This window comes from Schistosoma haematobium, chromosome 2 (assembly GCF_000699445.3).
Source record: "Schistosoma haematobium chromosome 2, whole genome shotgun sequence".
NCBI classification, from domain to species: Eukaryota; Metazoa; Platyhelminthes; class Trematoda; order Strigeidida; family Schistosomatidae; genus Schistosoma; species Schistosoma haematobium.
The window spans coordinates 28,151,854-28,165,131 of NC_067197.1; the positions used below are offsets into that span (position 1 = coordinate 28,151,854).

Here is a 13,278-nt window from a genome sequence, read left to right on the forward strand (position 1 = left end):
CTGATTATTCATTTACTTTGAAAAAGTTATCATAAAACGTCAGAAATACAACTTCTTTATTCTTTGAGATGTAACATGTTAGTCAATTCATTGTATATATTATAACTTCCTATTAGAATTTAATCTGAAATTCATAAACTACCTACATTTCATGGTGTATTATATGATATATCGAAAATCATTCTTTAAAATATAATAGTTTATTTTCGAATATATATATTTTGAAGAATGTTTTCCTATTATAATCTTTTCATTGTGTTATATTCAATTGATAATCTAGTTTAATAAATATTTCACTATGTACTTTTACATATTAAATGTCAATCTTAATACAATCGAAAACAATATTTGTGTTATTACATTCAACTGTTCTTTCTTTTCAAAAAAAAATATTGTTAATGTTCTGATTTTAAGAAACTTTATATTTTCTATTTTTAACGTCCTAATCGTTAATCATCTACTCGCCCTCAATTTTTGTTTTCTCTTCCAAATAAATATCTTAACCATTTATCCAAAAAAAATTAATGTATATATTCATTATTCGAAAAAATATTCTAGAAGCTGTGGCTAATCGATCCAATGACTCTGGTTCCGATGGTAATGGTGGTAATAATTCATCATCGAATTCATTACTTTGGTTTTTTCGTAAAGGTTTTAGACCTTCAAAATTACAACAACAACAACAACAAAATCGTCCATTATCAACTGCTCCTATATATACTATATCATTATCACCATGTTTTCCATTTACGTTTCGTTTTCACTTGAATCGTTTAGAGTTGGGATATATTTTTGATAAGTAAGAATTAAATTTTCTTTTTTTTTCTGTTTTTCTTTGTTGTTGTTATTATCGTTATAAAAGGTATACTTTTTCAATTGATCATGTTAAATAAAGTAGTTCTAATTAATTTGCATTTATGTCATATTCTCCCCCCCACTCGTGTTTTAAAATCCCTATGGAAAAGATACTTATTGTGCAAAATCGTGAAAAATTGAGACAGTTTCATTATTTAAAAAAAATAATTACTAGGTAAAAAGTTTGTATAAATAAAATAAAACTGGGATTAGTTTAGTTTAAGTTAAAAGCTTGTTTTATTGTCGCCAACATTTGATTGCACTCTTAATGTTAGTTAAATGGATGCCTAGTTTGTCTTTAAATTAAAGTAAATTAGTAAATTAAACAAAATGTATTATACATAAAAGCGTTTGTACGTGTATTTCTATTTTGTTTGTAATTTTTGAACTTGTGCCAAAGATTTAAACATAGTGTTATGTCAATATATTTATTAATTATCTTGAGATGTTAGGTGGTTGGAAGGTAGGTAGTCGATAGGTCATTCTGAGCTTAGATTTCATGCTAGTTGATACTCATAATTTCAAGATCCCTGAAGTTTGCTATATGATTCGAATATCACGTCAACTAACTTACCAGTCTAAGAATCTACTCATACGATTAAGATTTTTACAATTGATTGGTCACTAACTAATGACTATTGTTATATTTATGTAGTTATTTAATGCTGATCGAATTTTATCGATCAAGTTACAATATGGATACTCATCTATGTATTTGAAATCAGAAATGTTAGCAAGTGTGTTTTGGAATGCAAAATTTTCTTTTTCAGTGTCTTTAAAAGTTTCATACTTTTAAAAGGACTAATATCAGTTGGAAAACATTTGATAGTCAGAATGCACTACGTAGTCCGGGATTTTGTTTTATCACTACACATCAAACTTCACACGGAATCGAACTCATTACTTAATGGGAAAGTTTCTCCCTCAACGTTGTTCCATCAGTGGTTGATGTAGAGTAAAATTGTTTAAAAATCGCATTATATATATTGAAATATAGATTTATGAATGCAGAATATTTACTTCCATCATACTGTGCGTCCAAGTTAATGATTAAAACGAACAGAAAGTTTTTTTTTTAGAGCAAACGCATCTTATAAAGTACGGGATTGCCAGTAAAATTAATTTGTTAACTGGGGTTTGTAAATGTTAAAATGATTCATATGAAATGGATACTCGTTTCAGTTCTTAAATCAATTGAGATTGTGGAACGAATAATTGAAATAAATATAGGTAAAATTTGTGTAAGGGAAATAATAATGTCAGTACTTCTCGAATCACATATTTGAACAAAGCTTACATGTTTTTTGACACGATACCAATTTAGTGAACGATTGTGAAATAAGAGGGTGTGTATAACGTTCTGAATTTGATAGGCTTACCAATTATATAGCGGTTCGCATTTCACCTGAATGCACTTTGAATGCTGAGAGGGACGTGCGGAGCAGTGTGCGCGAGGAAAGCTGAAACCAATCACTCAGAAAGCACATAGAATGCACTTATATCTAATAATGAAAGCAAGTGGTAATAATTAGTAATGGTATGGGACTAAGACAAGCATATGTAAGCAAGAGACTTCGAATCTTTTGCAAGTGTTAATTAGAAAAATGTCATTAATTAATAATTATTAATAAATCAGATAAATTGAACTTACGGAAATGTGACAAGCGAGACAATCTGCTAATTAATCAACTGTGTATGTTGACGTATTGGCTGGGGTAGAGGAAGCAAATGAACAAAACTATTGCCAACACTTCGCGTCAATTTATAGTTCTAGTGCCTACTTTTTCTACCGTCTAAAAGTCTAGAAGTGCAATGGATTCTAACTAACATGACAGACTGTTATAATCTCTTTCTTACGGTTATGACCCAGCTATTCCTATTGCTTAGTATTCTCGGACTCCGATTCACTGGACAAGTCCCCAAATCAGAACACGGTTGAACAGGAAAGAGATTATATTCCAAATAACCAGGTTAGATGGAAGTGAGAAGCAAGTAAGAAGCACAATAGGAAAAACGTTAGTATATTTATAGTTTTTACACGAGAAGATTCTAGAGTGTTCTCCAAGTATCGACTAGTGCCGATTGGACAAGAATTAGCCAGTCAGCGTGCACCAAAGCAATCGTGCATTGAGCATGCTTTAATCCAGTCTATGTCCCGCTAACACAGACTATTGACAAGGAATACTTCATTCTGACTGAATAACCCGTTTAAATAAAACCAGTCAAAATGGAACTTTTGATCATCTTAACTGTACCTTTGTATAGTCATTCTGGAAGATGTTTATGCATACAAGAATGTAAAATGTATCATAATAAAGGTTGGAATGATAAATACAGATAGATAGTTCATCTTTTCTTAGTCTTGATTTCACTATCGGTTGGATAGATAATATTAGTTGTAGCTTCATTACACTGAATTCATTGAGATGTATAGTCATACTTAAATATTGAGTTTATTTTACTATTTTGGTTTTTATAAAACCGATTAGTATATTTGCACCTTTTCATGGTACACTTGTAAATTAGATGTTACAACACACAGATCGACATTTTAACAGTTAAGTATCTGAAGTAGTTTAAAATCTTAATAATTGAAATAATAATTTGATTTCAGTAAACCCAATTATGTTTCTGTTTTCCATTTACATTATCTTAATAATCTTGATATATATGTACATATATATAGTGAAAGAGAGTTACATTACATTTTTTTTTGTGTGCATCATTAACTTTTGAAGATTAAAAAATTCGATAAATCTTATATGTATGTGTTATGTATTTCTTTCTCTACATCATAGAAGTTTTACTATCATGGAAATTATATTATGCTCTATTTTGGCCGCTTTAGTCAGTATTATTGGCTATTATACGTTACGTACTGCAAGTTTTCAAAATTATGGACCATTAGCATGTTTCACTATTGCTGGATGTCATTATTCACTTATGAAAAGTGTTCAACCCGATCCAGCTTCACCAAAACATGGATTTAATCGTTTGATCGTATTCACTCGTTCATTTTTCTTCTGTTCTTTTGCCTCTATCTATCTACTGGCTAATTACTTATATCAACCACAAAAATCTGTACCATTTTCAGGAGAAATGTCAAGTATAGAACATACAGGAGAATTACGTTTTGAATCAATTACAACAATATATCAATCGACTAGACAAATGTTACCATTAGATATTGGTGAAACATCAAATGAATTAACAACAGAGAAAATAAATTGGCGTGTGCCTAATTTTTATCATATTTCTCAATCTTCTAAAATGATTGTTGAACCTTCTTCTTCTCCATCTACTATTAAATTCTATGGTGTTAATTTATCTGTAGATCGTTTAACCTGCCTAGTTAAATATTCATCTATATATGTTCTATTAATATTTCCCATATTGTTCTGTCTTGGCTTGATGCCTCAAATAAACACTGTACTTATTTATGCTTTAGAACAATTAGATATTCATATTTTTGGAGCAAGTGGTAAGTAATATATATATATATATATATATATATATATATATATATATATGAACTGGTTGTCTGTGGGCAACAACTTACTGTTGTTACACCATAGTACAGTCTTCAGTACGACTTTGCTCTCAGATCTTACGTTTCTGCTTTTAGTCTAATCATTCTTCAATCAACCAGTTTGGTGTGATATTACTTAAAAAAACAAACGTTCTAGTCAAGATAGTTGAATTTGCTCATCACAGTGGGAAAGCTTAACTACTACATCTAAATAACGGCTGCTGTTGGGATGTATATGTATATATAATTTTAATTTGCTTACCAGAAAATTATAACTTTACTAATATGCAGATAGTGAAATGTTATTAACAGTTAAAAATTTGAGATAATATTTCAATTATTTTTTTAGTGTTAAGATCCATATATGAAATGAGTTGTTAAGCTTTTTCATTCTAGATGCATAAAACACCAATATATGGCTGTAGGAAATGCAAGAGTGAATTGAAATATAACAAATGAATAGTCGATTATTACTTGCCTAATCACTTAGTTTTGTTAACAACACTTCATTGTGTTATCTTTTTGCTAAATCTCTTCCATTCTCTTGGAAATATCGAAGCAACATCTAATATCTATAAAATATAAGTTTTCTTGATAAACATAAGAAACATTTTTGTTTGCTTATGAAATGAAATATCACTCTACCATAAAATAGATTATTGAATAATATTTGTATAAATTATTTGATAAAGACACATTTCTGTATTTGATCTTCAATCACACTGTATTTATTGAGGACTAATGTTATATAATTCTGTTGTCTAAACTCAAGTAAGTAGAAAACAGGATTCTAATTTGTTCCCTATGTGATCTAAAATTGGAGAGATTAAAACATTAAACTATCTCTCTTATAATAAAAATATAAATGTAACTATATTTCAATAGGGGACTAACAAATATACTGATCTATATTATAATCTACTGATTATTTTTAATTCATTATATCATATTTCCATTGGTTTATTTGGTTTCACATTTCAGTGATATCACATAGCTCCGCCTGAATTTCTAAAAAAAGATCTAATTACAATGGTTTTAAATCTGTTGTTAGAATGTGCTAAGGTATTCGGAAAATCTACCATAATTATTCCAATTTATCACCATTATAATTTAATTCGTGAAATTGATGTTACATTTTTTGTTGAGTCAGAATATTTATAAGCGTTGACAAAAGCTTTCAGTGTGCTCTCATTCATTACTTTACTTATTTACTACGCCTGTTACTCCCAATGAAGCATAGGCCACCGACCAGCATTCTCCAACCCACTCTGTCCTGGGCTTTCTTTTCTAGTTCCATCCAATTCTTGTTCATTTTTCTCATGTCTATTTCCGTTTCCCGGCGTAATGTGTTCTTTTGTCTTCCTCTTTCCCTTTGGCCTTGAGGATTCCATGTGAGGGCTTGTCTTGTGATGCAGTTGGGTGCTTTCCTCAATGTGTGTCCTATCCACTTCCAGCGCTTCTTCCTGACTCCTTCCTCCGCTGGGATCTGGTTTGTTCTCTCCCACAGTACGTTGTTGTTAATAGTGTCCGGTCAACGGATCTGAAGTATTTTGCGTAGACAACTGTTAATAAACACCTGTATTTTCTGGATGATGGCTTTCGTAGTTCTCTAGGTTTCTGCCCCATACAGTAGAATTGTCTTGACATTTGTATTGAAAATTCTGACCTTGGTGTTGGTTGACAGTTGTTTTGAGTTTGTGGCAAGCCCATTTGACTACTGTATCATTTATCTAGTCATTGTAACTCAGACTCAATTCACTATGTTAATTTCGGTGTGTATGATCGAAAGTATGTCTGTACATTAACGCTTAAGCTATCTTCCTATTGGTCTCAATGTTCAGATAATCGATAATCTATCCACACCCGATTAACTCTCAAATATATATGGATTTTTAACAGACTCACACACACTCTCTCTGTTTCATCGTGTGCTTGCTCACCGTACGCTTGTGGATTATTATTATTCATTATCAATAAACTATCTCTATAACTGGTGTTCAGGCTTTTTAATAATCTCGAGTAAGTTCGCAATTCTACTAGGAGATTAAGCCTACCTAAAATACTCAGTTACGGGATATTATTATTTGGAGTCAGATATTGAGGACATCATCCTTAACAAGTTCCAGATGTTCCTCAGTTGTAAATATGCTGCTATTGCTTTTCCGATCCGCGCCTTCACATCTGCATCAGATCCATCATGTTCATCGGTGATGCTGCCCAAATATGTAAAGGTTTCTACATCTTTCAAATCTTCTCCGTCAATAGTGATTGGATTGGTGCATGCTGTGTTGTATCGGAGAATCTTTCTTTTTCCTTTGTGTATATTGAGACCTACTGCTGCTGAGTCTGCTGCTACACTGGTCATCTCCTGCATTTGTTGTTGCGTTTGTGATAGGAGGGCCAGATCATCTGCGAAGTCTAGATCGTTCAACTACATCCTAGATGTCCATTGTATCCCGTGCTCCCCTTCAGATGTTGATGTCTTCATGATCCAGTCGATCACCAGGAGAAAGAGAAAGGGTGAGAGTAAGCAACCTTGCCTGACAACGGTCTTTATTTCGAACGAGTCTGTGACCTGTCCTCCATGCACGATTTTGCAGTGTAATCCATCATATGAACTCTGTATGATATTGACTATCTTCTGAGCTCCCATTCATAACATAAGTTAATTGTTATATATATATTATATAAGTGAGTCGTTTCGTAAATATCTTTATATCTTTCCTGTAGTCATAATTATTTACTTCATAATTAGTTTATTTTTATGTTCTTTGTGTATTTAGGTACTACTGGACTTTTCTCAGTAATATTATCTATTTTTCGAACATTCATAGTGATTGGTTTGACATTTGTTCCATGTTATTATGCAGTACAAGTAAGCAATTATTAATCATTAAACTGAACTGATACTATTCAAAATTAAGCACTGAGAAAATGTAATCAGTTTATGATCGTACAGTTGTATAGTGTTTAAATTTATAGCTGACTGACAGTACAGTGTTTAAAGTACTTGGCTTTCAACTACTGAGGTCTGTTCGGATTCAGTTTAAGCAATAAGATATCAGTAGAATACATAACTCTTGTATTTAAATCATGATTCTAAGTTAAGTGCACAAATCTGTACTTGGTGAAATGAGTTACACTTAGTTAAATCTGGATTTATTTCGTTGATGTGTTACACCTAAAAAAGTAAACAACTTGTACGGAATATTACTAATTTCTAACGAAGATCTTGTTTCATTTTACCGTAGAAGTCTGTCGTTCGAAATTTGTTAGATTCTATCATTGTTCACTTATAAATGTTATAATTAATTCTAAGTGTCGTTGAAGTTAGCTTCTTACTTTCCAATTAGTAATGTTATCAACTACCTTTTATTACATTGGTTAAATATCTCAAATGTTTATTTAGTCAAGACACTATAACACAAAGATTTCATGATTCATGCAACTATCGCTAAGTTAAACCTTTTCTCATATTCATCATTACATTTAATCATTGCAGCTTGCCATTTTAATTCATTTTTGTATTTTTTTTGTTCAAATCTTGCCATTGGTGTTTAAGACTGCAATTGATTAGTCTATTATCAATGGGAAGATTCAAACAAACAATACGAAAATGGATTGAAACTTCACCCTATTGCACAATCTAGCGGCTATCAGGGCTCAGTAGCTAAGTGGTTAACGTGAGTGCGTTTGAAGTGAACGGTAGTTGGCTGGAGTCCCAGAGTGAACGTCGACTTTGTGACAAAATTGCATCCAGCTGACGAGTCCCAAATAGGATGAAACGCGCGCCCTGAATTTCACTGCTAGCCATCATTCATCTTGGCTTATAAGCTTGTTATTTGTCTTAAGTAAAAGTTTTGTATCACTAAAGTTTTTTGAGTCATTCAGTCCTTCGATTACATGAAAATAGGATTCATTTAGTTCTGTATTAATTGTCTCAGTTGTTCAACTTTTTAGTGTTTTATTCATAAGTTCGATAAAAAACCTTTACATAACAATATGCTCTTAGGTCAGGCACTCACATACAGATAGATAAACCAAAAATGAATAGCAAGGACTAATCTCCTTTGATAAACTTTTTAAAATAAAAGATAGACAACAGTTCACGGATCACAATTGCATATCAGTACAAGTCTCCAAACTTTATACTAAATTAAAGAGAAGAAACAAACTATTACTGGTTCAAACGGTGGTGCAGATTTAAGAAAAAAGAAACAAAAAGGAAAGATAAAATGAAAGAGATACAAATTAGACGATATTCTCAGTTCAAATTAAGATAATGAGTTAATCTATAAGCATTATGTCCACTGAAACTGAGTTATATCACACAAAGTCTTCATCAGTTTATTTTATTTGTCATATGAATCTCAACCCTACTCGTCTGCACCTTTCAGTAGTTTCATAAACTGACTATGCTTGGAGTTTGGTTACTCTCAACCTTTTTATTTTGTATCTTGACAATTACGGGCACAAGACATCGTAGCAGACGACATCAAGTTGTTCATTGGTTCCATCATAAAAGAATAGTTTTTCCAACGTATTTATGATTTTACACTTGTAACTTACTCATGTTGTTAGCTTTCAAGGGTAGGACGGAGTAAATTGATTTGTAGCCTGTTCATTCCTTGGTAATTGGATAAATATTAAATTGCTTACTCTATCGAAGATCAATCATGCGTTGATTCCATCCTACTGAGGCTGATGCAATTCTTACTGTCTGATTATACATTGTTGTAAACTATTCGTATGGAGATATTTTGCATTCCACAGAGAGAAGCTTATCCTTCCATATTCAAAATGCTTTTTGTTACGTGTGATATCATCTTTTAACCTTAAGTTTATTAGATGATCTCTAGCAAACGGTTAATTCTTGATAAGTTAGTTCAAGGTGTTTTCAATGAAGAGTCTGAATGAATAGGAATAATTCTGAGTCACTGTATTCAACGCAGATCTTTTTAATCTCTAGCACTGACACAAGTGTTTCGGAAAAAAAACTTTTATTTATGTATTGTATTTGTTAGTCATCGTATTTTACATGTTATTTAGCTTCTGGAAATTGTTTGTTTGAAGTTGATTTAAATGAATTATCTTTCTCATTTAATTTTTTTAGAAGTCCGATCCTCAATGCATGTTATTCTCAATATTTTGGGGTATACAAATTGCATTGTGCTTTTTACTAAGTCGTCTACCATCGAATACTATACTTTATGAGACACTTTTTCCTTCTGAACGTCGTATATACTGTTGGTATCGTATTCGAATGTTTTTCTACAATGCTTGGCATAAAATAACTGTAAAATGTAATTTAATTTTTCGATCAAAAGAGAGAAAGGAAAAGAAGAAAACATACAGATCTCAATTAACTTCTATCGATAAATCTAATTGGTGGAGACGACTACCTCTACTGCTTCCTAATCTTCGTATGAAATCTACAAATGCATCATTTAAGAAAACTGATGAAAATGTTGAAGAATTTCTCCTTTCTCGTCTAACACACACAAAAGAATGTGTAGATGTTGAGAGTGGAGTGCCAGGTCAGTCTAAATAATAATAATAATAATAATAATAATAATAATAATAATAATAATAATAATAATAATAATAATAATAATAATAATAATAATAATAATAACAATAATAATAATAATAATAATAATAATAAAGTAGTAATCAGGTGTTATTATTTTAACAACGTGTTGGGTTATTAAACGTTTGCAAACTTGCTTGAAAGTTATTCTGAAGTGTTTAACTGCAGAATATTTACTCAATTTTTGTGCCGATTACTGTAAACAGATTTCATCAGTCTACTACTGATATGCCTAAACTGTCTTCCTACCCGGTTTCTATAATTTCAACTACTACACATCAACTAGAGCGATAGAATGAAGGTGAAAATTACTAGTGAAAGCTTTACTCCAAGGTTAGTCCATGTAAAGAAAAACGAGAGTATTTATGGGGTTATCCATGACTTAGAGCTTCTAGAAATTTCTGGAACCATACTAATTATATAGCAGTATAGATGAACATCCAAACAAAACCAAACACGTGATTCTGCATTTTCTGTGTTTTTGCTAAGCTTTTATTCAACACTGTTTGGATAAACCTTTTCCTGGAGTTTCTTGGCCTTCGGAGACTTTAATGAGAGATATTTTGGGACTCCTTCAACAAAATTATTCGATTTTACTACCGTGTATAATTATTAAAGCCAACCAAATTATTTCTTCAAGTTTTTGAATAATTAATTATTTCGTTGGAATCATGAACCGATTTTATTTAAGCAACCATTAAAAATCTGGATACACTGGGACTTTTCAGTAGTTCACATCTACGATGCCTCATTTGGGAATCGAGTTTCAGACCTTCATCTTGCACTCAACCGAAACGGGCATCCAGTGCTTTCAAGTTTTCAATAGTTGCCTAACTTAGATTGATCCATGATCTCAATGAAATTCAATAATCTCCACAAACTTAATAATTAATTATTCATCAGTGTAAATGATTTTTCTGAATTATTTTGGTATAACTACTTTTTTTATATTTCAATGGTCATTTAAGTGCAGGTATGTAATAATTTTAAAATGCAAGTGCTGAATATAAACACCATAACACTATTCATTTACATATTGTTATTACACAAAATTAATTCTCTAATGGAACTCAATAACTATGTGGATATTTTGAATAGTTGCCTTTTTAAGTTACTAGTTTTTTGTGACCTGGGTCGATATAAACTGTTTGCACAAATCAAAGTAAGTAGACACATATGATTGTAATTTTCTACTCAACTGATTCAATATCACGTGTATATAAATATTATAATATCCTTAAAATAAACATCTTATTACTCCACAACTTTGTTGAAAATATTCTTTATCACTATGTATTAATATCTCACAAGTAACCATAATGAAATATAATAAATTTCAAATTTAATTATAATAGTTGAAATATGTTTTGATAATTATTAGTATGGAAATGAATTTCTAGGAGTTCTAGTGAAAAGCTATGATCAGTGGAATTCAATCCGTTTCGGATGTGAGACAGTTGTTCATCTCAGACAATGGATGAAAGGTCGTGTAAGATCATGGGCCGATTGAGGTTAGACATTAACACTGTGTGATGCGGGCCCAGTGGTCTAGAGTTTAAGTGTTCGCGCGCGAGACCGAAGGTCCTGGGTCTGAGTCTTGCGTGTGAGATCGTTGACGCACACTGCAGAAGAGCCCCATACTAGGAAGAAACAGCCATCCAATGCTTCCAGGTTTTAAATGTTAGCCTAGCTTAAATCGACTTGTGAATTCAACCACTAAAATATTTTGATCAGTTAACTGTTTTTAACGAAAATTGGAAATTTTATCGGGACGGAAAATTCGATAATCTGGTATGAATTTTAATCAAGAAAAAAAATCATGATAGTGTTGCGTAAATATGTATCCTGTTTCATGAATCTTCTACTATCTGCCATCATTGAATAATAATTAGTGATTCATAAGCAATGTAGAAGCTTTCAAATATCTATGGATCAGTTCAAGTTGCCTCACGCTGTCAGCATAGGAAGATGAAATCATCAAGAAAGTTATCAGAGTAGTAGAAGCAAAAACGATATCAGTAATATTGTAGTGAACGAGAACACAAGTGGGGTCAATCGAATATATTTGAACACAAAATGACAGAATATCCTAGTAAAATCTGAGAACCATACAGTAAATACTTCATTTGCAAAATGTCAATTCATCGTCTCAAGCTTTATTGTTCCTTCATTTCCACACCAATCATTCCCTGTTCTCGTTCTCTTTTCGTAACCTTCTGTCTCCAGGCATTTCACTTTCGATTGATGATACATACTACTTATATCTGTCGACATCAGTAGCACACATCACAGTATTAGTGATAGTAGATATGATAATGTTTTGTAAACACTATAATTCAAGGAGTAAATTTGTTTTTTGGCCTGCCCGTCTCCAAATTTCTTCCAACCAACTCTTACACTAGCAAACTGCTCGTTGAAGTAGTCAATAACTGAGTATACGTAATTACTATAAATAATGGGTTTAAATATTTTTTTTTACAAATTGCTTAAGGTTGGAAATAACATGAAGGTGGACTTACTAAATAATAATAGTACAGATTTCTTTTTTTCGACTATCAGGATGTGTAGCATAAATACAATAGTACTACTATTCGTATTATTTTTATTATTTACTGAAAAACTACTGTTCTTCTCCCTTTGTTTTTTTTCAAAGTTCAAAGTAATAGTTTGCCATGTCGATTGATCAGTCGAGATAGCTTAACTCAGTCAACTTCTACACCCGCTATTAAATACAATTTTGAAGCACCTTCAACAATTGTTGTATCATCCAGTTGGATTGAATCGCAGGATGTTAATAATTCTGAAAATAAGAAATTCTCTACACTTGATAAGATCAACAATAATACTAATAATGGTGATAACAATAACAATGATAATAATAATAATCGTAACAATACATTACCATCATTTGTAATTGATCAGAATCTATCAGCATCTGTGAATACTTTAACAATAAGTAAAGATAATTCAAAAGTGGCTACCGAACAATATCAAACCACCGATTCAAAAACAACACAATCACAATTTAAAAATGATGATCCTTTACCAAATTTAATTAGAATCTCATTATTGGCACGTTTTGAAAATGATTTACTCTCTTGTATTTTATGGTTCATTTTAGCGTTCCTTATTCATTTGACAATTACTATAATCAATACTACTATTGATTCTACAGATTTTCATTCTTATTATTACTGTTACATTTTAAATTGGATCAGTGTTGTACTTGGTTTTCTGTTGCATTATGTTTGGCCTAATTTTAGAAAGGTGGGTCATTTTTATATCTTTTAATAACTTGTTTAAC

The 13,278-nt window shown here is 31.4% G+C and overlaps 1 protein-coding gene across 1 annotated transcript in view; it reads left to right on the top strand.

Moving 5' to 3' along the window:
• PCNX1 (Pecanex-like protein 1) overlaps positions 1-13,278 on the top strand; it is a 65,427-nt gene that overhangs the window by 24,324 nt on the left and 27,825 nt on the right. Inside the window, exons 15-19 of the mRNA XM_051208110.1 lie at positions 559-799; positions 3,654-4,336; positions 7,168-7,259; positions 9,498-9,921; positions 12,628-13,241. Of these exons, the coding sequence (XP_051067995.1) occupies positions 559-799; positions 3,654-4,336; positions 7,168-7,259; positions 9,498-9,921; positions 12,628-13,241 (2,054 nt within the window). The remainder of the gene's footprint in view (positions 1-558; positions 800-3,653; positions 4,337-7,167; positions 7,260-9,497; positions 9,922-12,627; positions 13,242-13,278) is intronic.